This window comes from Amphiura filiformis, chromosome 10 (genome assembly GCF_039555335.1).
Source record: "Amphiura filiformis chromosome 10, Afil_fr2py, whole genome shotgun sequence".
Taxonomy (NCBI): Eukaryota; Metazoa; Echinodermata; class Ophiuroidea; order Amphilepidida; family Amphiuridae; genus Amphiura; species Amphiura filiformis.
This window is the reverse complement of record NC_092637.1, coordinates 23,851,819-23,878,661: the sequence shown is the minus strand read 5'-3', so window position 1 is coordinate 23,878,661 and position 26,843 is coordinate 23,851,819. Positions and strand designations below refer to the sequence as shown.

The following is a 26,843-nucleotide window of genomic DNA, read 5'->3' as shown; positions in this document are numbered from 1 at the left end:
CACTCGCCTACAATCATGCTAGCGAGTGATTAACCACTCGCCTTTAAAATCTAAACGGCAAGGCCTGCATCCCGCTAGTTTATATTAATATTTGCAGCTGCAGCCATACATTACTCTGCTTAAAATTTTCCGCGAGTGATATAGGCTTACTCACAATTATATCCGACAGCCCAATAGTGCTGCGTGTCCACACGTAATTACTATTACCGGACGTAACGTTTCGATCGGTCTTAACAGCTCTTAACTCTGGTCATCTTCAGCCTTAAATTGTCGGATTTAAAGCACATTACGTCGGATATAGTAATTTTTTTTATATCCGACGCTCATTCACACTGCCACTTATATCCGATACTATTACCGACGTAATTTAAGTCCGGTAATAGTCCGACTATGTGAACACGACGAGTCGGCAATAGCTATATGTCCGACGTGTTTATATCCGAGCTATTACCGGTCATAACTAACCGGAAATGGTCAGCAGAGCTAATGTCTCCTTCTCTTGCCAGTTCATTCCTCTATTGCGTTTGATATTCGCACCTGCATCCAAGATGATTTTGTTTTATCTCTCACTGGTCACACTATTTATACTCTGCTTCAAATCAGTTGCGCGAGTGATTTAATTTTAACCCGGAAGTGTTCTTCACGCTGAATCACGCAGAAAGGTGAAAGGTCACAGTTATATCCGACAGTCCAAAAGCGCTGTTCAGTGTTCACACGTAATTACTATTACCGATCGTAACGTTTCGATCGGTCTTAACAGCTCTTAACCCTGGTCATCTTCGGATTTAAATTGTCGGATTTAAACCACATTACGTCGGATATAGTTATATCCGACGCTCATTCACACTGCCACTTATACCCGATACTATTACCGACGTAATTTAAGTCCGGTATTAAGTGGTTTAAGTCCGACTGTGTGAACAAGGCTTGAGACTAGAGCTTGTCTGTGCATACAGACCATGTAGTTGTAGAGACTGTCTATTTTAGTGCATAGACTGTAGACAATGGTAGAGCTAAGTTCTATGCAGTGTATGGCCATTAGCAAATCTCAATCGATTATCATGGCCCCTGATCATGGTTCTTTTGGTATAGTAGCGATACTACCCAACACTTCAGGTAAAGCCAAACGAACAGGAATGGTTGTGCACATGCGGTTGCTTTAAGGGGTACTACACCCTGGCCAATTTTGTGCCTATTTTGCATTTTTCTCAAAATTATAGCTCATTGGTGACAAGTAAGATATGTATATTATAGGGGCAAGGACTACACCTAGTTAGCTAGGTGAGTGGTCGAATTTTTACGAATACCACTTGGGTATAAAAATAAAATAGAGCTTCGGTCTTAATACGGTATTTACGTATTTATGTTGAAAGCGCACTAAAATTTGTGACTTTTTCCGCTTAGAGAGGGCACAGACTCGATTTAATGCTGAAATGGCTGATTCGATGGCTGATTTTGAGAGATTTGCAGCGAGTGATATTTAGTGTCTATGGCGAGTGGAAAATCGCTCACTAGAAATCGAGTTTGGGCGAGCGAGAGTGATCGCTCACCTCAAACGGCAAGGCCTGAATAGCGATATACACACAGTTTATGCGTCAAGTTGACGTACAGCGCCTACAGTAATGTATAATCTTGCCAATCGTATTATTTATATTATGATTATTGATGGAGCTACACGCAGCTGATGGGATGTGCAAACAAGACGTTCTACCAAGGTATATGCATACAGTTTAACGTCACTTATTCAATGATTCAATATACACACGCAGGAGACGTATTTATTCAGTACTCGATCGATGAGCTCAGAATAAAACCGGGGCGACCCGGTTTAAATAAATGATAAATTTTAATGTAATTAAAGCACTTAAGTTCAGGCTTTATAGACAGTCGTTCACAGGACATGTACACCAATTAGGTATGCTAGGTGAATTCAAATTTGCCATCAAACTTTTATATATCAAATTAAAGCCCTTGAGTAAACAAAGCCAAAACTGAAACCCTTTTTTTCATAGCACTTTCCGTAGCAAAGTTACATCTTGTTAAAGACTGACTTTCATCAAAAAGATTAAGCTAGCAAAATTCCCCAAAACGGCATTTCGGGGTGTTTCTAGATCTTAGTCTCATGGCGATAGCAGCTTTTTTAATGGAACTGCTATCAAAATCCTCTAAAATTCCATGTGCGACTTGATTATCACCATAAAAATCATATATTTGGGTCAAGTGAAGTATAGAAAACATATTTATGTAGGTTTCCTTCACCGACCTATTCTCGAAAAAAAATTCAAATTTCTATGTAAATATGCATTGTGTTTGGGCCCCGGTCTCGGCGAATTTCGCTGACTAGCAAATGTGTTAACTAAGGTTTGCCTGGGATACCTACACCAATGGCCATTACAATGTCAATGGTGCAAAAAGTAGTAATTCAAAAAAAAATTGAGGGCGTTGCTGTGGAGCAAATCACATATTATGGCTTTAAAGGAGTGTTTCGTGATCCTAGCATCCTCTTTTTATGACATTTTTCAGTACATATCCACGAAAAAAGCATATTCTCAAAATTTCAGTTGATTCCGATTTTGCGTTTGCGAGTTATGCATGATTATGTGTATTACATTGCTCCATGCATAGACAATACGTTGTATTTTCGTTCTGGTGCACCATAACGAACTTCAAATTTCACGATATCTTTGCGAAACGAATTAATCTGCAAGAAATATTTTGTACATAAACATTATGTAGCCAGAGGTTTCCAGTGTCAGTGATATAAAAATCTCAACTTTTTTTGAGAAAAGTGGGGGGATGAGGCTGTGGATCACGAAATGCCCCTTTAATACCTGTAGTGTATAGTTGGTTGCTTGATTCTTGAATTCTTTGGAGTCTGTGCTTTTGGACTATTCTGTGCTGTGCCTGTACGTACTATGAGGTAGGCCTACTGACTGTACTACCATGCATAATGCATGTTATGCCAGGGGCTTGGGCCCATGCATGCCAGGATCTGTGATGCATAGATGCCAGCCACTACCATGACTACTTGTAGAATAGTGAATGCCGTCGATTTCGCCGCGCATGGCTGGTGGCATTTCCATTATCATGTTATATTTATCACTTATTTATTTGTAAGCTTACATCGGGATGCACTGATCTGATGTATTGTACTGACATTTGTCGATCAGTGTCCCTGAATAATTTCAGTGATTTTATTCAGTTCGGTTGATTATTTGTATGTATCAGTCCCCCAGTGAATTAATCTGGAATATACATGATTATTACTCACAAAATTAAGAAAACATCATCCGAATCTCCGGTTGTTCACGATCGCATCTCACTTGTAAACAAAGTGAAACTCCCACCTGCTCCCATTTCCGGCAAGAAATTGTAAAAATCGCGGGTGAAAGTGCGTTCGAATTTCGAGGTCACGCAAATCACACAAATTATTGCGAGGTCATCGGTGTGACATTGTCGTCAGAATTGAAAGGTGATAATGCGGGTCTCTGATTGGTCAATCGGCGAGTGTTGCACACCCCTTCTCTATTTAATATGCGGAAATAAACACTACTTATGAATAATATATCATTTATCGATCATGAATATTCATGTTATCATGATCCGATTGAATCGTATCGTGTTTACTACGTGTATATAGTGTCGTGAAAATCAGAAAAGTGGTGGCGTTTCGGAAGGATATTTTTCTCAGGGGGAGAGGGGCAAGTAAATGAATACCATTTTAAAACGATCATTTACGGTGGAATTAACAATATTTTGTTGTGTCTTTTAATTATAAATTTATTAAAACATCAGAAAGAGTAAAAAAATCAGACAGATTCACACATAATATATGTTAAAAACGTATTTTATTTCACACATTGTACAAATATCACAAACAATACAGGAATGCCTACAGCTCTTGGTCATACAGAGACAATAAATCACATTCGACTTAAACAATGGTCATTGTTAAAAAGAAACGAACAATGGGATTAAAAAGTTATCTACCAATGTGTAAAGTAGGTATATTTAGTTAAAAACCGAAATAGCCGTTATATATGTTATTCCATGATATGAACACAGAAATGGGGGAGAGACTGTTTGAACGTTTGAAATGTAACCCCGTGTGGGCACCTTTGATTGACCCGACGCTCCGAAGGCCAAATCTTTTTTTAAACATCTTTTTGGTCCAACAAATTGTAGCCTAAAATTGTTTGTTAGTTCCAGGGGCAGTGGTGCTAGCATCCCTCCATTCCTCAAATTGCTCAAATAAAAATGATATATGTCATGTCAAATTGCTTAATCCACTATTTATTTTAGTTTAGTTATTATTTGATTGAAATGATAAATGCAATGCCAAAGTTAATTTGAAGAATTACGAGCGGAGCTAACTCATAAAAATTGACCGTCAAGACAAAAATAACGAGAATGATATGCACTGTATAGAAGCAATTTGACTAAAGCAATTTTAATTGGCAATTTCAGAGGTGAAATAATTAGCCACTACGTGTGAATTAAATCAAAATGCTTTGAAGCATGCATATAATCATTTGAAAGCTAATGCATTGCAATAACTTACCAAATAGCCAGGCACAGGCACGAATTCTGTGACATGTGCTCAATTTTTGCTACAGGGTGTCCCAAAAAAAGAGCCCCTTATTACATCCTCCTTTTCGCCATTTCTGAAAAGTTGATCAAATATATTTTGGTATGTAAAGAAACATTTAAATATTAGCTTTAATAAACCGAAACAATTATTTCAATCGGCTTTTCAAATTCAATTCACAACTTTTGAAGATATGCCCTTTTAAAGACAAGTACCCGTTTTTCACTCTGTCCACGGATAGCAAACATGGTGGTTGGGATCATTGGGATTGGTCATGCTGTGGAGTGGCCTGCAAGATCACCAGACCTCACACCACTTGATTTCTTCATTTGTGGCAAAATCCAAGATCTTTGCAAACATATTACTGCTATATTCGCAAGTATCCGACGCACAAGGTTGATACGCATCGCAATTGATGCAATGAGGACTAGGGATGAAACCTGTATTCGTCAAGGAGGCAACCATGTTTAGGGCAGCGCAGCACAGTAAACTCACATCAAAAGAACCTTTTGACGTGACGTGACTCTTTTCAGGGCTACCTTTTATTCCAAAAAGAGAAATGACTTATGTTGTCAATAAAAATAAAGCAAGAAAATAATACATAAAATAACCGAGAAAAACATAAGTAATTGCAAGTGTAGCCAAAAGAAGTCACATCCCACATCAATTTCACCCAAATTAATGACACTTAACAAAATCTATAACCCATAAGCCCACCGGTAAATCCCATTCCCTAAAATAAACCTGTTATTTTATAACGTTATCATCGAGGAATGTTTTATATTCATGCATGGTATATGCACTTTTCAATATTTGAAGTAGCCAAACCTCCTCCGTGGACAGAGTGAAAAAACGGATACATTTCTTTAAAATGGCATATCTTCAAAAGTTATGAGCCGATTGAAATAATTGTTTCGGTTTATTAAAGCTACCGGGTAAAGGCTTCTTTACATACCAACATAAACTTGATCAACTTTTCTAAAAAAGAAGAAAATGAGGGCGCAATGAGGGGCCTCTTTGTTTTGGGACACCCTGTACATATGCATTTTCCCCTTTGTGCATGCAATGGCTAATTCCGTGCAGTGTTTCTTCATCCAAATGGTGCCACTATATAAAGGTGCGTATATCCTTGATGTTTTATCATTGATCGATTAAAACTCAAAAAATCATTCATCAATGCATGCTGTATCGCATTGAACGTTCTGCGACTGTTTAAAATAATGTTTTAGGAATATATTTTCTTCGATTTTCTTTGAATACTGAATTGAAAATGCTAAAACTAACAGGTTTAATAAGAATCTGCATATCTGAGTTAGCAATGGGTACTTCATAAATTTTAATAAAAAAGCAAAGTGCACGTTTAATGGAATTTAAATTCTTCGTAACCTTATGTACCCATCCGCCGGTATATTGCAGAGGGAGGTTGTCTTTAACGGAGCAGCCACAGAAGAGTCTGAACTAAACGTGAGGGCAAAATAAGTTAATAAATAATCACACATCTTGAAAATTATTAATTTAGACTTCAACAATACTTGTTTATTTCGCTTACCGGGAGCGCTTGTCATCAGCCGATGTTGTTAGCTCTGATGTGATTTAGAAACGGCTAAGGAGTTAAGGACCAACCTGATCAGGTGACATCACACTTGATGACGTCACCGAAGTCGGCTGATGACGAGGAAGTTCCTCGAAAGTGCTCCCGGTATTAAAGCGAAATAAACAAGTAGTGTTGAAGTCTAAATTAATAATTTTCATTGTTATTACCACTACGTATGGATCTGTAATTCTATGTCACACATCTTGATTTACAATATAACTTTTCCTCTTTGTTGTTGAAAAAAGATGCAAAGTAGAAAATTCGCAATAAGCTGCAGATGGGAATCGAACCCGAGACACCTATACAATTACAATAGTCGCCCCTTTTGTAATGTCGAATGTAAATATTTCGATGGTCTATATATTGTCAGTGTTCAAATAGCCATGGCTTATTCGATTTTGTAAACCACGTCTTTCAATGTAGATTGCCATGCTCGATTTCTCTCCTCGTGAATATTGCACTGTGAAATTTAAACATTTCTTTTGTATCTTAGATCAGGTAACTTCAACCACTAATATAGGAAACTAAAACGAAAACCGAATCTGCCTGATACAAATGTTCAGTTTTTAACAAAAAGGTAGAAACCAAGAATTCGATATATTGTGAGTCAAGTGGTTAGGTAGGATAATAGGAAATCACGTGACCAAAACCAAAACCAAAACTAAAACTAAACATTTGAAATGACCGAATGATACTATGCATATGACTTCAGTTTATTTAATACACACGCGTTGCATAAACCATTAATTGATGTCATACTGCATTTTCATGAACAATAATTCATATGTCTGAAATTAAAGCGTTGAAAATATAATTACGAAACAATAACGTGGAACTGAATTAAATATGTTTCAGTTATATAACAGTATGTATTTATTTATGTTAAAATCTTCCTGCATTTAATTTCGAATTAAGAGTATGTTTCATGAATAAAGATTTGAAATTATCAATTAGCGCCTTTGCCCAGTTAAATATATTTTAAATTAGGCCTCTGCAAAGTCTAAAGTCGTATAGCATAATATCCAGTATAGCGAAATACACACATAAAAGAGTAGGTAGTGTGAAAATGCAAAATAGGCCTACATTAGTTTTAACATAATTAGTCTATGATATTTGCGTTCTACGGGCGACCATCACTGAGCCAATATTGTTGTTTCTTTTTTGCACGACTTGATGCTTTTCTGCTGTGGCGACAGGTCGATATGAATTCTGATTTCTTTTTTACAACTGACAGTCCTATAAACATATTATATCAGAGAAGATACTCTGTAACTGTGCATAATGATATCACTAATTTAAATTGTTATCACGTATGCATATAATTGTTCCAACAAAATTCTTTTAACATAACATCTTTTACCAATATTTATCCAGTGTGCACAACAAAACAAACGCGAGCAGCAGCTATGAGCTATGTAATATTTTTTGGGCCCGTGCTGTGTATTCCACCCCAGCGGTGAACATGTGCTGCCGTAATGAGTTATGACTTACGGGAAAACGCCGGGTGTGACATGGGTGTGACAGAATGTGTAAATAGTTGGGTGTGGAAGTGACGGGTACCACACGTCTCAGCATTCATATTAAAAAAAATCCTCATCTCGTTGTTTTCGGCCCCGTGTGTCATGTCAAAAATGCAGATGTTCACCCAAGCTAGGTAAGTATTTATAAATATAATGCTATGCACTGAAAATGTATGCAGCATTGATGTCAATCCGACGATTACCTGAAAATGTTTCCCAAAAGACATACAAAGTAAGTCTAGCGGGAAAAAATATTCATATTTACTGTATGCAGTGGTGATATTTCAGCAAACTCGGTTGGACATTTTTCATAATCATACGTGTGTGACCTGTCTGCAAAAGGAGTTTAATGTTCGGACTACCAGGACTGTTAAATGATAAAAAACATATTTGCATTATATCACCCATTATATGATATCAGAAGGACATTCCTCATATTCAGAATGCAATGTTATGTGTCTGATGTGCTCTCAGGTCCCACAATAAATACTGTGCCAACGTTGCTACCCAACCCTTAATATTTATTAAAGGAGAACTATGGTCTGGATTTCAAACAAGTGCTCCTGTTTTGGAGTAATAAAACATTGACAATAAATTAATGACTCCGTACAAACGGATCAATATTTATTTGAGATAATTGCAATAACTCATAAATCGAAGATACCAGAGAGATATTTAGTTTTTAAAACCGTTTACTTTAAAATGTTGGCGGGATTACCCCCACCGCAAACATAAACACTGATTTAATTCCAACTGCTTCCGTTCTATGTGGTGATATATCTGAGCAGTGATTAGTCCCCGCCACATGTATCGTTTAGTTTTCCGACAGATGTTAAATGACATGGAAAACCATTAACATTTTATGATCATCATTAGGTTATAATATGTATTTAATATAATATAATGTATTTATTTATTTATTTATTTATTTATTTATTTATTTATTTATTTATTTATTTATTTATTTATTTATTTATTTATTTATTTATTTATTTATTTATTTATTTATTTATTTATTTATTTATTTATTTATTTATTTATTTATTTATTTATTTATTTATTTATTTATTTACATGTTTATGGATTTAATTTTTTGATACCTGCTTTTTATTTAATTATTATACAGTCATGGACAAAAGTTTGGTATATTTTATTTTTTGTATCAAATGCAGTTTTCAATCGTATTAGGAACAGGTTTATTTGTCCGGAGTAGTGCTCAGTTGAATTTAATTGAAAGATTCAATTGTCCTTTGATGTTTACATCACACAGTCTGTCAATTAAACAAAGAATTACCTGAGGAAGCGCATAACAATGGACAAATTAGACAATCGCAACAGTTTTGGCGATCTCTTTGTATCACAAAATGAGATTAAATACAATAGCAAACTTTAAAAAAAACCTCTCACTGTGACATTTTAGATCAGTCTCTTCCTTCAGAAAACACAACACAATATTTGGTGTGTCCTCCTCTTTCCAGCTCAAGGTCTTGTCCGCGACGTGGCATTCCCTCGACCAGGTTTTCTTAGGTTCCCTATGGACTATCTCCCAAGCTAGCAACGAGGGCGTGTTTAAGTTCCTGCAGGGCGATTGGTTGGTTGTCCATGTTACCTAACTTGCGGGGTACTTCTCTATAGGGTTCATACCGTATACGGGTTCAAAGCCTACCAGTCCAGGTGTTCACACGCGTAGGGCTATGTACGCCGCGGCGTTGTCATCTTGGATCACGTAATTGTTCCCGAAGTCTCTTCATGTGTCCTTCTAGCATGTAGAGATGTGATTTAGATCTACTGTGAAATGCTCACCATACTGTGATTCCACCACCATCTCCCTGGACTCTCTGGTAGGATGCAATCCTCAAGCAGATTTGACCAACCTGTCTTCGGACCTTGAATCGGCCATCCTGTCTGTAGCGGAGGAACGAGTCTCGTCACTGGAGGTCACATAACGCCAGCGACCTACTGTCAAATCCCCATGTCTCTGTGATCAAAGCAAGCGCACATCCGATGTTTTTGCAGAAGTATCGGCTTTCTTATTGGTCATCTTGCGCGAAAACCTGAATTATCTAGTCTATTGTTCCTGGTAACACGTGCGTTTATGGACCTCAGCCATTCTGTTCGTAGCCGAGATGCAGGCTTCGTGAGACCATTGCGGTGAAGTCTCAGGAGAGACCGGTCTTCCCTGTCGGTTGTCTTTCGGGGCCGACCTGACCTTGGTCTAGTTGTAGTAGTTTCGGTCTCTCGGCGTCTCTTTTAAATTTTAAAAAACTGCACCTTACAGGCTGAGTCAAAAAGAAGTAAACTCATGTTTGAGGGGCTGCAACTCGAGATCTGCAAAGAATCTGCTAAAAATAAAAATATCACTGGAAAGAGCAAATTCTATACGTCTAAATAAAAAAAAGAATTGTTGAAATTGCTCACAGCAAAGTAAAGTTATACTCATTTGAATACAACCACCCATTTTTGTAGCTGCACACGGCTGATTGATTTTCATCCATTTCAATCTCGACGAATCAGCAAAGTGCTAACAGGATGTATTGTTGAAAAGACAACTTTTGCTTTTAATTAATATTCAACAAAGTCCATTACGGTACTATAGTTTGTAGGGATACCAATTCAAGTCTTTACGAACGATCCAGCAGAAGCTTGATTGGGGAATGTTGGGTAAAGGATTGAGCTGATCTTTGGTATTGCTGTAACGCATGTCTAACTCTAGCAATGGTCACTTGTGATCTAGCAGTTCGTGGTCTGCCTGAAGCTTCCGGCTGTCTGTTCGTTAGTGTCCCATGCACATTGAGCTTGTTCACATTTTTATATACTGCTACCTTACATGAAACCCGGTTAGGTGTAGGAAATTGGAGACTAAAAGACGCTGAACTTCAGTGGGACTCTTAGTTTCATGATACTTTGTCGACAGAAACGTGCGCTCCCGTGCGGTAAATTGTGGTGCCATGTTGTAATTTGGCCCGTTTTATTATAATGTAGTGCAATGAGGTAAAATTCATATTTTAAAGAGCCTTTTAACATGTAGGAATTATTGATCGAAACCACACCTGGCACAGAACTTTATTTGCATTTGAATATCGCGCCTTACCAATCAATATAACAGGTATGCCCCTACTTGGGAAGTGAAACCGTGTGCAGCTACAAAAATGGGTGGTTGTATTCAAATGAGTATAACTCGAGTTTGCTGTCTGCAATTGCAACAATTCTTTTTTTATCTAGCCATGTAGAATTTGCTCTTTCCAGTGGTATTTTTATTTTTAGCAGATTCCTTGCAGATCTTGAGTTACAGCCCCTCAAACATGAGTTTACTTCTTTTTGACTCAGCCTGTATGTCAATGACGAGGTCGTATAAATATGCGCTCAACTCGCAACCCGTGATCAGAAATATCGTATACAACACACGGATGCAACAAAGTAGAACTGGTTTCTTTCACGGTAATTCAAAAGCCAATGTAACCTTATGAATTATATCGCTAAAATAACTGCGAAAAGGATGCCCGATGGTTCATGTTTAAGGCATAAGAAGCAACTGTCCTTAATTACGTATTGTGTGAAAATGGAACGGTACCTAAGACCTTGCCAGACACCCGTGATCCATTTGGCATGGCTGACGGGTCATTGAGGTTGGACGGTAGCATTTGGAGGGCAAAGTTCCCCTTTTACCATAGGTGACATCATGGGCTACACAAGAATACCTGATAACAATTGAACCGGAGTAGTTTTTGGCGTGAAAAGGTCATTGAACTTAGGGTCATATTTTAAAGTTGCTCAAATTGTGTTAAAAAACATTTCAATGTATTCCTCTAGTCACATGGAATCATTTTGACCTATCTAGGACGTACCGTTCGTGAGTTATAACCAAAAAGGTCCAAGGCCATGTTTTTGGCTCTATGGGAGTCAAAACAAATTCTTTACGACCATCTTCCTAAGAGTATTCGATGAAAAAATGAATAAAATTGCAAATGTGTCGGCAGTTTCAAGTCCGAGTCAAAACAGTTTTAAGTCAAAGTGTCAAAATTTACTTTGTCCACGTGTAAGCATATGGCTGCTGCGTCATAGTATAGTGTTTACCCCCACGGACGTGATGGTACACAGACACGTTGCAATTTCAGATGGAATTTTGGAACGGTACTTAAAATACGTATACATTTACGTGGCGTGTTAATTAAAAAAGAAAACAGCTTAAAATGCTAGCTGCATCATACATATAACTCTAAATTAAAGAGACATAATATTGTTCTGTTATTCTGGGAAAATCTATATGCACGTACACATGTTATACCAAAAACGTCATTCCCTCTGACATAACATGTCGCATCTCCACAAGTTGTTAATATGCATAAGACCTATGTTTTTGGACATAATTTATGCTATTTGCTTTTTAAACTTAGACCCTATAATAATGCATATCTCACAATAACTCTGCACTTACGATAAATTCAAAGTAAAATAAAATCGCTAACAATACTCACAAATTGCCTTCATCAGTATTATATATATATAACACCATAACATAAATTAAAACTAAAACGTGTTTTCATACATGCAGGTAGGCCTAATTCATTAAGCGGAACTCTTGGTAATTTCAAGAATAACACAGGGCATGCACAGTCGTAAAAAGTTTAGAAGAGTCGTTGCCAGAACCGACATGAGACAGAAAATCGATGCTCGCGACGCGACGACTCTATTTTGGTATTCCAAACGCATTAAGGTTATTAATTATTTTAAACTGTTGTGATTTGGTAGTTCACAACATCTTACGAATGGTAGAGAGCTTTGGCAAAAACTGCATTGCTCAATTCATAACGAGTGTGTAGAAGAATTAAAATATCACAGATATACTTTTATAGGTGCTGCGGTTCTTGAGTTACATTGTAAAGAGGGCTGAAACAACAACACTTTTGTAAAACGTACATAACGCATTAACAACAATAAATTAACGAACTTTACAAAGTATACGATTTGTAGAATGAACTTTTGCAAAATATCAAGGTGTTATTTTTCATTAATATATTGATCTAGATAATGAAAATCGATTTTAGGTTGCTTTGACCAACAATACCTCGTCTACACGTAAGTTCTTTTTTATCTTTCCACAGAGCACACAAGGTGCCCTGTGTATTTATTTATCAAACATGATCTCAGTTATACATAGTTATAAAAGCCACAATTATACAGAATAATTACAATAATATTACATTGATGAAAGTAACTGTTATTACATATTTATAGAGTTCCATCTTTTATTCCATTCATACATTTTACCTTTATTGTTTGCAATGTGTTTTTCATTCTCGGCGACATTATTAAGCATACCTTAAAAACCTTGTATGTCCAGCTTATTTTTATTACATCTTGCATTATAAATAAACTTTTTCCCCTGAAGAACAACAAAATTATAATGACAATAATCAACATCTAATATGCCCATCAGAACATCCTTCATGGTAAGAGTAACTCTTTTTTAAAGATATTATCTTGAACCTTCTTCCAAAATTGAGCAGAAGTACCACATTGCCAAAATAAATGTGGGATATTTTCTAACTCCTGATTACAAAAAGTACAAAGATTTGAATCAACATAACCATATTTAAATAGATTTTCATTTATACCTATAATTCTATGCAGAATTTTGAATTGAAAATACCTAAGTTTGGTTGATAGGGAGGAAGACAAGGGAATCCTGTAAATATCGTTCCAATTTAAATTCATATCATCAAAAAAGACACCCCATTTGGCCTCGGCTTTGGGCGTCTTAAACAACTTGTCAACGCAAATTTTGTGAACCAATTTGCAGACCTTCTTAGAGGAACAGATAAGAGCAAGCATATCATCATGATCATTCTGAACAGTTCCCAAGTCTTCCCCCCTCTCGACACTTCTGATCCATACATTTGGAATGGCATAGATTAGAGCAACATATTCCAAAAAGTTACATTGTAAATTATACTTGGTCTTCAAGATATCAAGGGGAAGAAAACTATCATCTTCATTTAAAATATCAGAAATAAATTTAATACCTTTCTCATGCCAGACTTTTTTGTAGACAGTGTTTTGGGCGATAACAATAGATGAATTATTCCATAATATTTGATGTCTAAAATGACTTGAAGGAGAATCATAAGTAATTGTACACCAAGCGTTGAGAATTTCACCAATAAACACATTCTTAATACGCTTAATACATTTCTCCTCTGGTTTAGTGTTACATTCCCAAAAAAGATTACCACCAATCTGTTTCATATAAAACATATAAAAACATTTCCATTTACCATTGTTGTTCACATCCAAGAGACGTTTAACCCAAGCCACTTTAAGCCCATTAATAACTGAGGGAATGTGAACCATCTTGAGGCCCCCTTTCTCATAGTCACCAATGATGGACTTTCTGCTGAGCTTATCTGGTTTTCCTGACCAAATAAATTTAAATATTATCGAGTCAACCTCCTTCAAAAAATTATCAGGTGGTTTAGGTAAAACAGAAAACAGAAAAATTAATTGAGAAAGACCCAAGGATTTAACAATTGTAATTTTACCAATTGGACTTAAATCTCTCATCGACCAAATTCGCAAGATTTCCTTGAGTTTTTTATGTTTTTTAACGAAATTTAATTCAAAAATATTGCTCAGATCAGAACTAAAAACTACACCCAAAAGACGAACAGGATTGGCAGTAAAATGTAAATCATCATTGTTTAAATCAGGAGGATTATCCTTAAACAAACCTAAAGGGAGTAACTCAGATTTATCCAAGTTAATTTTCAAGCCAGAGTAAATTTGGAAAGTCTCAAGAAGGTGAACAACTCTGTGAAGGGAGCCAACATCCTTTAAGTAAATAGTGGTATCATCCGCATAAGCACTAATAATAATTTCAGTATTCTCAACCATGATACCTTTAACACTATTATCATTTCTGATGGCCAAATTCAAAATCTCACTACTAATTATATAAAGCAGCGGACTAAGTGGACAACCTTGACGAAGTCCACAAAACAAATTAAAAAATCAGAAGCATGTCCATTGTTCATAACACACGAGGTAATATCTGTATAGAAAACTTTCACCCAATTAATCAAATCATCACCAAAATTAAACAATTTTAATGCCTTAAACACAAAGGACCATTCAAGTTTGTCGAATGCCTTTTCAAAATCAATTAAAAACATAATACCAACAAGATTATTTTCATTTACATAATTAATAACATCAAGGGCAAGCCTGATGTTTTCACCAATGTAACGTCCTTTCAGGAAACCTGTCTGGTCATTATGAATAATATTAGGCAAAACCTTTTTTAAACGGAGGGCAATACATTTTGTAATAATTTTATAATCAGTATTGAGTAATGAAATAGGCCTCCAATTTTTCAGGTAGATCGGATCTTTATCTTTTTTCGGGATCAGGTTAATTATTCCCCTACGTTGATCAATTGAAAGGCTTCCATTGTCAAAAGAATAATTATAACTGTTGATAAGAAAGTGAACAATATCGTTGAAAAAAAACTTATAAAATTCAGTAGGGAAACCGTTGCAAGATGAGTATGATGCGTTGTCGGTTGTTTATTCACACATGTTCGAAATTGCACCACAGGTGACAAGTCCCACATAGGCGTACGTGTGGATAAACATTATTTTGACCCTTTACGTTAAAATATGTAATTCATAATTTACATTCATTCTCAATCAAGTTTTCGCCAAATATTATCAGAAAGATATTATTTTAGGACAGTATATGCAACAAAAACTTGAAACAGATTTTCAACTGTGAGAAACCAACCTTTGAAATTGGGTAAAGTTGTTTTTGGACTACAATTTATAATTGTAAGTAATAGCTCACATACCACACATAATTCTACATAATACATGTGTATAGTATGTACAATCATTTGTCTAAGGAAAAGGTATGTGCGTGCAAAAATTATCGTTTAAATCTACGACGAAAGGAAGTTGGATAAGTGCCTAATTGCAAATGTACAATATAAAATGTTAGCTGAATATAAATAAAACATAGAGTGCTCTTAATCGGTACAAAATTAAACATGTGCACAACGATAATTACAGGTAATCACCAATATTATCAACGTCAATAATAAACACTATTAACTTAGCTGATAGCCTGAGAAACAATGTAATTTCGCGATACTGTTTGTTAAAGTACAATTCCACTTGCTTTTTTAGTGCCTCGAGTGTTCAAACAATTAATTAGTTTGCCAGTTGAATACAAAATGTAAATGGTCCGAACAACATATAAAACATATTTTTACCGTTATACTTCTACGAAATTAATCATATCATACCCTGTATTGTTCACCGTAGAAGTGATGATGTAATTAACTACCACTCCAATTAACTACCACTCCAATCGAAGGCTCAAGTTACTCCATAGACAGTTCACCAGAAGTGTTCTGGAAGCAGTTGAAAACCACCATCCAGCAGTCGTCTGAAGAAGTCCTGGGTTACACCTCCAAGAAAAATCGTGACTGGTTTGACGAAAACAATGCTGAAATCCAAACTCCACAAAAATCCAAAGAAGAGATCAGCACTTCAGGCCCACCTGGCCCAGCCTCTTTGTCCTGAAAAGAAAGCTGCCTTCAGAACTGCTTGTAGCATTCTCCAGCGTCTATGCAGCCTTGAAGTCAGTTTAAGTTCAGAGCCCATTGCGCAGTACTGCTGGAGAGACACTCCTCACGGATAAGGCCTCTATTTTGAACCGATGGTCAGAACACTTCCAATCCCTCTTCAGTGCCAAGCGTATAGTACAAGACACTGCACTCAACCGCATTCCTCAGCAGCCGATGAAAACAGAGCTTGATGAGGTTCCTACACTGCAAGAGACCTGTAAAGCAATTGAGCAGATGAAGATTGGAAAGGCAGGAGGAGTTGATGGCATACCCGCAGAGATATGGAAGCACGGAGGACCGACACTGCACACCAAACTGCATGAACTCTTCTCTTGCTGTTGGAATCAAGGCAAGATTCCCCAAGACCTAAGAGATGCAGTTATTATCACCTTGTACAAGAACAAAGGGGAAAAGTCTGACTGCTCCAATTATAAGGGGATTACCCTGCTCTCCATCGCTGGAAACGTTCTTGCACGTATCCTCTTGAATAGACTGGTAACCACCATTGCAGAGGAGCACCGCCCAGAAAGCCAATGTGGTTTTAGATCCAACATGGTGTTTGCTCTTCGCCAGCTCCAGGAGAAGTGTCGTGAACAAAACAAAGGACTTTTTGTCACCTTTGTGGATCTGACCAAGGCGTTTGATACTGTGAGCAGGAAAGGACTTTGGCAAATCATGGAACGCCTAGGCTGTCCCCAAATTTCCTCAACATGATCATCCAGCTCCATGAAATCCAGCTTGGTCAGGTTAGACTGAATAACGACCTCACAGAGCCCTTCCCCATTACCAATGGGGTGAAGCAGGGCTGTGTTCTTGCGCCAACTCTATTCAGTATCTTCTTCAGCATGATGCTCCATCAGGCCACTGTTGATCTTGATGATGATGACGGTATTTACATTCGTTACCGAACTGATGGTAGCCTGTTTAACCTGAGGCGCCTACAGGCCCGTACCAAGACAATGGATCTACTAGTTCGGGAGTTGTTGTTTGCTGATGATGCCGCTCTTGTTGCCCACACAGAAAGTTCCATGCAGCGCATCACATCCTGTTTTGCAGATGCCACAAAACTCTTTGGACTTGAAGTCAGCCTGAAGAAGACTGAAGTGCTTCATCAGCCAGCATCCCACGATGTGCACAAACCTCCCCACATCTTCATCGACAAGACAGAACTAAAATCAGTGCACCAATTCACCTACCTGGGATCTACTATTTAGATGCCAAGCTGGATAAAGAGATTGACAGCAGATTGGCCAAAGCAAACAGCCCCTTTGGCAGACTGTACAAACGAGTGTGGAACAACAAGCACCTGAAGAAAGCCACCAAAATCAGAGTATACAAAGCTGTGGTTCTGACCACCCTCCTGTACGGCTCTGAGTCATGGGTAACATACCGCAAACATCTACGAATCCTTGAACGCTTTCATCAGAGATGCCTCCGTCGTATCCTTGGCATCCACTGGAGCGACTTCATTACCAACGTCGAAGTCCTCGAGCAAGCAGACATCCCCAGCACTGAGACCATGTTACTGAAGACACAATTACGTTGGGCAGGACATGTGTATAGAATGGAAGACCACCGTCTGCCAAAGGTCATCCTGTACGGCGAGCTGACATCTGGGCGACGAAATGTAGGGCACCTCTAAAAAGGTACAAAGACCGCCTTAAGTCATCTCTGAAGGCCTGCAACATGGACCCCATGCACTGGTCTACCTTGGCTGTTGACCGTGTTGTTTGGAGACACACTGTGCAGCAAGCTGTCTCTGACTTTGAAGTTTCAAGAAGAACCCAGTTGGAAGACAAGAGAAAGCGGCGGAAAGAGAGCAGCAACAGGACCCCCACCACTGATCAGACTTTTACCTGCAACTACTGCAGTCGGACCTGCCTATCCCGCATCGGCCTATTTAGCCACCAGCGAGCCTGTAGCGGAAAACGTGGACAAAAGCCTTAAATCTTCGTTAGCGAAGTCAAGCCAAGAAGAAGAAGAATAGGTTGAAACAATTTTTGAATATATCGCCATGCACTAAAAGCAGGTCGCACTCATCACCTGTTTATGTCTGTAATTATATATTGAATACAATACAGGTGCCTACCGGGTTTTTTTTTTTTCAAAGACACTGATCTTACAGGTGCGAATGTTCAGCAAGATATGTTTATTCTATAGAACTATGATCCGTGAAAGTGAAAGTTTAGTGCGATATATTCAAAAATTGATTTAACGGTTTGCAGTGGTGGCTAATCATGTTACGTCATCACTTCTACGGCGAAAAAAATGACACTGCATGTGACATCATATTATATCGCAATTTTTCCGTAAACGATAAGTGAAGTGGTAACCGACCTGGACTTCGCTGATGACATCGCCCTACTGTCAGAAGAAATAAAAGAAGCTCAGGAACTGCTACAAAGGGTAGAAGCATCCGTCGGGAGAGTCGGCTTAAAGATGAATGCCACCAAGACAAAGTTCATGTCCTTAAACCAAGATCAGCAAGTTGTACAAAGCTAGATGAGGTGAAATACTTCAAATATCTCGGAGCATGGATGGCTAGTACAGAGCATGATGTCAAAACACGCAAGGCACCCGCTTGGAGAGCATGCAACAGCCTAAGTAAGATCTGGAAGTCTGCTCTACCAAAGAATTTCAAACTGCGGGTCTTCCGTGCAACAGTGGAGTCTCTATCTAAAGAGCTGGAGGGCAGTGTACAACATCCATTGGAAGCAGCAGATAAGCAACAAAGAGTTGTATGGAGACCTCCCAAGGCTCTCAGAGAAGATCAGAGAAAGGAGAACATGCTTCGCTGGCCACTGCTTCAGGAGCAATTGTGAACCTGTCGCCAATCTGATAAACTGGGCACCCAAACATGGAACAAGGAACCTTGGTAGACCACCCCTTACATATGTAGATGTACTCAAGCAAGACACCGGGCTGGAAGCATCTGACTTGGGAACGGCAATGCAGGGCAGGAGGATATGGAGAGATATGGTTCGGGAAAACCACCCGAAATAAGCAAGTAAGCAACCAAGTAAACGATAAGCCAATCAAATTAAGGAATTACTCACCACTAATTGCAACAGAAACAATTTAATCACCATTCATTTCAGAAAAAAAAGTATATTAGAGAACATATGTGACCGTCCACGGCGAATGAGCCGTAAAGTCGGCCCCTGGTCAATTTTGTTTTCTTCCCTGTTTAGAAAATGTATATCATAAGCTTTACAATGATATATCATTTGACTTCAAACGATATTTATAAGCGGAGTTATGGCTTGTTCAACTTTGCTCCTTCAGTAAAAGGGTACATTATTTTGGTGCTGCAATATTTCTCTTTTTCTACATTGCTGGTATTAAATATTAAATTGTGATAATTGGCGGTCACTTCAAATCATCCCCAAGTCAACGAGGTTCAGGAATGTCCTCTCATTGTTAATTGTTGGTTAACCCACCACTTGAACAGGATTTAGCCATAGCAAACAAAGACTAAAGCTATTTACTATAAGTATAAGCTTATTATCCTCTTCAACAATAGGATTAAAGATTGATTTGCGGACTGGACTGAAATGAGAAACTTGTAGGACAATTATTGGATACATTATGAATACAAGCTTGATGCACATTTTACACCGTAACTCGGAATACAATTTAGGGAATTTACGGCTCGTTTGTGCTGCCGGGTCACATATTAAAAGTCCCAAAAAGTCCAAGAAGTGGAACGGTGCCTAATTTGCATGAGTCCAAAATGGCGGCATCATCATCATCAGTCGGCTGCGGAGCAGGCGACTATAAGCTTTCTCCAACTATTGCGATCTTGGGCAAGCGAAACAATTTTGTTTGGTTGCAGCATCCCTGCAGTATCTCCCAGGAGGTATACTGTATGTACAGTGTGCGCGGCCGTCTCGGTTTCCTCTTCCCGTGTGGTGGAATATAAAGGGCGTATTCTTTCACAGGCTCGTAGTCTTCAAGACGCAGTATACACATGGTATATGGCCGAGAAATTTGAGTCTATGAATCTTGACTCTGGCAACCAGTGGAGTGGTGTTGGTCAGATTATAGATGGTTTCATTTGGAATCCAATCCACACGCTTGATTTTTGACATGACTCTGTAGCAAGATGTTGCAAAGGCATTGATCTTGTTTTCCATGTCCTTGGTGATTACCCATAACTCACGGCTGTTTTTGATGTATATAGATGTAAACAAGAAACAAGGCAATTTTATAAACATATTTTAGCAAACAATATTTGTATTAAAAGCTTGAAAGGGTAATTTTCAGTAACTAAACAGCGCCTATAAGTTTGGCATTAATAGATACATTTTATATCTGAAAAAGCTTTAAAAAATACTATAAAAGTGAATAATTTGGGAAAAAAAGAAAAAATAAAGTTGAGAACGACTCAAAAGCAAGCATCTGTATACATTTTTAGCACGATATCACTTTTAGCTGTTTAAGCCTAAAATTTGGTTAACACATGATGTTTTGTTTGAAAATCTAACAAATGATCCCATCAAACAACCGTGAACTCGCACCCGTACAGAAACACAGTAATACACGTTGTCTCAAACAGCTTGATTTTGTTACGATTGGCAGGGATTGACTTCTCCAGTTACAGTTTCCAGAAAGATGCCAAGGATAGTGTTTTTCTTCACTTTAGGTCTCCAGCACTAGAGCCCATCACGGAACCCAAGTACTTGAAGAGTGTGACATGGTTGATGGTACTACCATATACTTCAAGTGCTGATTGGGCGTCGCAGTTTGGAGGCATATATTCTGTCTTTGGTGCGCTGATGACAAGGCCTAGATCTGCTGTTGCAGTTGCAGTCCTAGTAGGCTGCGACTGTGCCCGGCCTATGGATGATTCCAACAGGGCATATAGCAAAATCCAGGTCTTTCAGCATCCTAGCAGGATACCTGCTTGACCGACGTGGGTAGGTAACAATTACAGCGTCAATACCAGAAGTTGATTTCTTCATAAGTTAGTCTACCAGGATAATGAACAGTAATGGTGCCAACGCATCACACTGAAGCACTCCAGTTGTTACTCGGAAAGGCTCTGAGATACTTCCACCCAGCAAACACAAAAAACGTTTTTAAAACGTTTTAAATAAGTTATATTTTGGGTTTTGGTTTAGGTAAAAACGTTTTAATAACATTAAACTGTCGGGTTATATAAAAAGTCATGAAATCGTTTTAAAAAGTTTTGTATGAAAACACACTATAATATTTTTAAAAATGTTTTCGAAATGTCATTGTAAACTATTTTTGTCAACACTTAAATAACATTGTGTTAAAATATTTGCACCCAGCAAACACAGAAATGTTCTTAAAATGTTTTTTACAAAACCTTTTAATAACATTTAAATGTCGGGTTATATAAAGGTCGTGAAAACATTTAAAAAAAGTTATTGTAAATATTTTGGGCAAACATTTTTTGCAAAATATTTTTTAACCCCAAAATAACATTCTGTTTAGAATGATTTGTACCAAGTTTTCAAAAATGTTTTTGGAATGTTATTAAAATGCTTTTATACCCTTTATATAACCCGACATTTAAATGTTTTCTGTAAAACATTTGTGTTTGCTGTGCTGTAAATTACCAACAAATGTTATTTAATGTTATGAAAACGTTTTATAACATTAATGTACCCTTTATACAACCCTACCTTTAAACGTTTTCTGACAACCTTTTATAACCTTTTGCGATGATGTCGAACACGTTTTGTGTTTGCTCGGCATCTACCATAACGGCACTTTTTGAGTCCTTGTGGGCGGCATTTACCGCAACCTATGGCTGCTGCATTGTTGGTCTTCATGACTATTGCTTCGACTACTTCATCTCGAGTAGGGGGCTCAGTGATGATAGGAAAATCTTCAATGGCGGCTTATGCAAATGTTTTTAAGTCCAAAAATTATGTTTCAACCTGTGAACTGGATAGGTTGGGAGCCCTAATCTGATACTGCTTCAGAGCCCTCAAAAAGGTTAAACCGGATCTGCTTAAGAAAATTCCGGTTCCGATTGAAGTTATAGCAATTTTAACCTATTTAAATATATGTTTATGGGTAGATAAAACATAAAACTAGCATTTTAGATGAGTGTTTGTATACATGTATCGCCCAAATTACAGTTTTCAAACATTGTCTGCTCACGGGAAACATAGGCCCTAGGCTTACACGAGTACATTTCCCGGTGTCGTCATATCGTTATTGTTTTAGTCCAAGTTAAAAACGGTCATAATTTTTGAATACATATTTATTACTTGTTTTCAGATAATTGCCAATTTATTGTTAATTATATCGTATCTGTTGCACATGCTTTGTTCCCAGCAATTTAGAGTAGCTCAGATATTCCCTGTGTTTGTAATATTTCCGTGTAGTGCAATAATTTGAGGGTACACAATGTACTGTTGGTCGAAGCTGCCGAAAAATCGATTTCACCATGATCTTACGGGATCTGGAAGGAGCGTTTTGAGTGTTTTGACAGTATTTTTGTGGGTCATTAGAGCACATCAGATATATTGAATTGAATTCGGAATACGAAGAATGTCCTTCTGATATCAAATAATTTTCATTTTTTGAAATTCACGATATAACACACATTTTATAACAAATTATTAAATTATTATTTTTCAAATTGTTCATATATAACAGTCTTTATAAATCTAATGATATGTTCTTAAAATGTATGTAGCTGGGAGGAAAAGCCGACGATCATTCGAAAATGTTGACCTTTCATATTGGAGATATACATTTTTTTCCCCAAAAGACCTAATTTATTTTGGTGTTTTTGGAAAATAATCCATATCTTCAATACGAAAGGTCAAAATTTTCAATTGATCGTCGGCTTTTCATCCCACCCACATACACATTAAGTACATATCATCAAATTTATAAAGTTTACTTCGAGGACTGTTAAATATCAAAAATATAAATTTTAAATAATTTGCCATAAAATGTGTATTATACATTACAAATGTCAAAAAATCAAAATTATTTGATATCAGAAGGACATTTTTCGTATTCAGAATGCAATCGATATGAATGATGTGCTCTAATGTCCCACAATAAATACAGTCCGACGCTCATACCCCATCCCTTCATCAATATATTATTGAAAAAATAACACTTTGGTGTTTTGCAATAGTTCATTCTGCAAATCATATACTTTGAAAATAGTCTTGATTTATTGTTGTTGGTGAATTATGTACGTTTTGCAAAAGTTTTGTTATTTCAGCCCTCTTTACAACATAACCCAAAAAACCACAGGACCTACAAAACTATATATGTGATATTTGAATTCTTTTACACTCTCACTTTGAATTGAGCAATGCAATTTTGGCTAAAGCTCATTACCATTCGCAAGATGCTGTGAACTACCAAATCACAACAGTGTAAAATAATTGCTAACATTAAGACTCATTCACGGGTTGTTCGTGGATCCCATTTTCTATTGTATGATTTTATAACCTGAACTTCGTCACATCACATCACATTTGTCCTCAGCGATAGTGAAACTGGTAAATGTTTTTGAAATGGTCATACATTTGGACCTGTGTGATTACTGATGGATCGTGGAGATGGGCTTACTGCACATAAAGTAATGCAGCTGTTATACATAAATACGCATATAGCGTCAGAACAAATAACTGTGTTCACAATATTTCAACATAGAAAGAAGATTTATTTACGCGCATTTTGATACCCCATTTGTTCAATTTCGCTGAATAATAATAATAATACAGCAGTGTTTTTTTAAAGAAAAGTGCCTGCATTTAGATGTTGCAGCTATTTGTATTGACTTGAACTCAACGCAAAAATAATGGGTGGTTTTATGTGCCACAATGCTTGCGTAATAACCATTGATTGCTGTAAACTGCAACATTTAAATTCGGGTATTTCTCTTTAAAGCACTACTGTGTTGTTAACGTTGAACGAAATATTGAGGAAACAATTGTTCTGAAGCTATAGGCGTATTTATAACAGCTGCGTTACTTTTTGTGCAGACTTAAGATAAACCACAACGTACGGGATAGAATTGTTCAGTTGGTTACAGCACTGCATCATTTCAATATAAATTTGTTTTGGTAAAAACGATTTACAAACCAAAGTAATTAAATAGTATAAGCTTTATTGAGAATGTTTATCACGTGCTTAACCCACATGTGTTTTTCAGTAACAGGTATACGTAAGCACTTTTCCCGAGCACTTTTACATATCAATATATTTTTATTGCACGAGAAGTTTCCCCACGCATATCGTGACTTCTCTCTAGTCCGAAGGGTCGCTAGTCCGAAGTTTCTCTAGTCCACTGTTGTTTGATGTGATCATGTATTAATTTTTCTAACGAGAAATTATTATAATGTTCAATTCTAGACCTGTATACACATAGCCTATTTTGTATCAATTTTTGTTTTCAATATCAAATTATTCATATTTTTTTGTGGTAACTTTTTGTGCAAATTGAGGGCGCTGTTAATATTTATTTTAAATTTAAACAAACCAAATAATATGAGTTATACTTACATTTCATGATAAAAAGGTTTTTTAAGTTCCCCTGTCATTTGTTAGTCTGTTTGCCGATGTTTTAATACCATTTTACAAGTGTGATCTACCCCTTGTAAAAATGCGAACAAGATTTTGGATAAAAAGCGCCATCACTTTTCAACTTTTCTTTAAAATGGCTCAGTTTTACATGCCATCCAACAACCGCGAGTCCGAAGGGTTGCTAGTACGAAAACCAAGTTAAGTTCTCTAATACGAAGCTTCTCTAGTCCGAATATATATATAGAATAAGGTTTTGGGTTAGGCCTAGGGTTAGCGAGCCTTATTCTATATATATTCGGACTAAGAAACGTTATTTATAATTTGGACTAACGAACCGTCGGACTAGAGAACCCGATATTCGGACTATCGAACATTTTTTCAGAATTCGGACTAGGGAATGGTAAATTACGTCTTCGGACTAGCGAACCTTCCGACTAAGGAGCCTTCGGAGTAAGGAACCTTCGGACTATTTCTCGTTACGCATATGGTGTCTATATCTAATGCACGTTTAAATGTTAATTGCAAGAGAAGCTTCCCCACACACATGGTGTCTATTTAATTATTACTAATCATCGGCATAATACTGATCAGTGAAAGTACACACCCAACATGCCCAATGCAAAAAAATATCTTGCAACTTGGGAGTAAGAGTAGGACTTATGCCTAGTCGCAACAAGCTGGTCTTGAAAATAGCTATACTCTTCAGGGAGAGTGTATAAATAGTTTGGTGATTTGATCCTCCTTCATGTCCTAAATTAATTCCAAAAATATATGTTATGAATTCATCAATAGCTAAACATGACCATTTGAAGTTATTACTCATTGTTCCCCATATTAAGGAATCTGCAATTTATATAGTCCTACTGAATAATAATATAAATTTGCTACATACATTTTAATGGCGCTTCAACTTTGTCAATAACGTTGTTTCCTTGTGTTTTACCCACATTTGTCATTTCAGAAATACCTAATGATAATTTAACGACTTATCCTTCACTTTAAAGGGTTTGTACAAAATTTTATTTTTAATCCTCTTTTGATGTATTTTTCTTCCGAGAATGCTTTAATTTACAATTTAATTCGGGGTTTGACTGTAACTTCTGACTTGATTGGGATATCCCATTTGAAATTGATACTCCCCCTGTGTAAGATTTAGCTGAAGTACGAGAGTGAGTTCAGGTTTCAAATAGAAAAGCTATCTGGGTAACTTCCATTTGAAATACTCACTCCAGTTGTCGAAGATCCTGTATCATAAAGCCATAACACAGAGGATGGCTTTCAAAATTTTTAACCCTAGCCAATTCCATTCGAAAAAATACCCCCTCTGTGGAAGGATTATCTTAAATCTTTCACAGGGATATGGTAGACTTTAAATGGAATAACATATTGGAAAAAGCAACGAATAAGACGAATGATTATGGTCGTAATGGTAAGAACAAAAATAGGCTGACTCGTTTGTCAAAACCACAAAACCACAAAATTCAAGGTATTGAAATACCAAATTACCAAGTCTGTTCTCATGTCATCTCATTCCATCTTCAACTCGAGACATGAGCCAAAGTGGAATGTCCAAGAAGTCATATAACTGTTTTCTCCCCGCCATGATGTATTTCTTCATTGTTTATGTGTATATTTGCTGTTTGTAATTGTGTTTACCCTTCCCTGAGATCGGTATGGATCTCGGTTGATCTTGGGGTTATATGTTCTGCTTCTTTTGGTTAATAAAGATGATTAAATAAAATATTAATATATGACAAAGCCTTCAACAATAATGCCTTTCAAGTTTCAAAATCGGGACAAGAACTACATAATAGTATAACTATTCTTACCTTAAATCTAGAAGGGGGTAATTCATTAAAGCTCCTTCTTAATAATATATCACCAAATAATGAATCATTTTCAGAGCTTATCTTGATATAGCACATCCCTTTAAAAGTTTTACATTTAATGAATTTTTGATCACTTGTTAATCTTGTTTCTGGTCCT

At 37.0% G+C, this 26,843-nt stretch overlaps 2 protein-coding genes across 2 annotated transcripts in view; both read left to right on the top strand.

Moving 5' to 3' along the window:
* Positions 1-7,812: 7,812 nt before the first annotated feature.
* Positions 7,813-26,843, top strand: part of LOC140162663 (uncharacterized) — a 34,793-nt gene continuing 15,762 nt past the window's right edge. Inside the window, exon 1 of the mRNA XM_072185938.1 lies at positions 7,813-7,836. The gene's annotated coding sequence lies outside the window, so the exon portion shown is untranslated. The remainder of the gene's footprint in view (positions 7,837-26,843) is intronic.
* On the top strand, positions 17,036-17,539 carry LOC140161754 (uncharacterized). Its single transcript, XM_072185052.1, has one exon. The coding sequence runs from the start codon at positions 17,036-17,038 to the stop codon at positions 17,537-17,539; it is 504 nt and encodes a 167-aa protein (XP_072041153.1).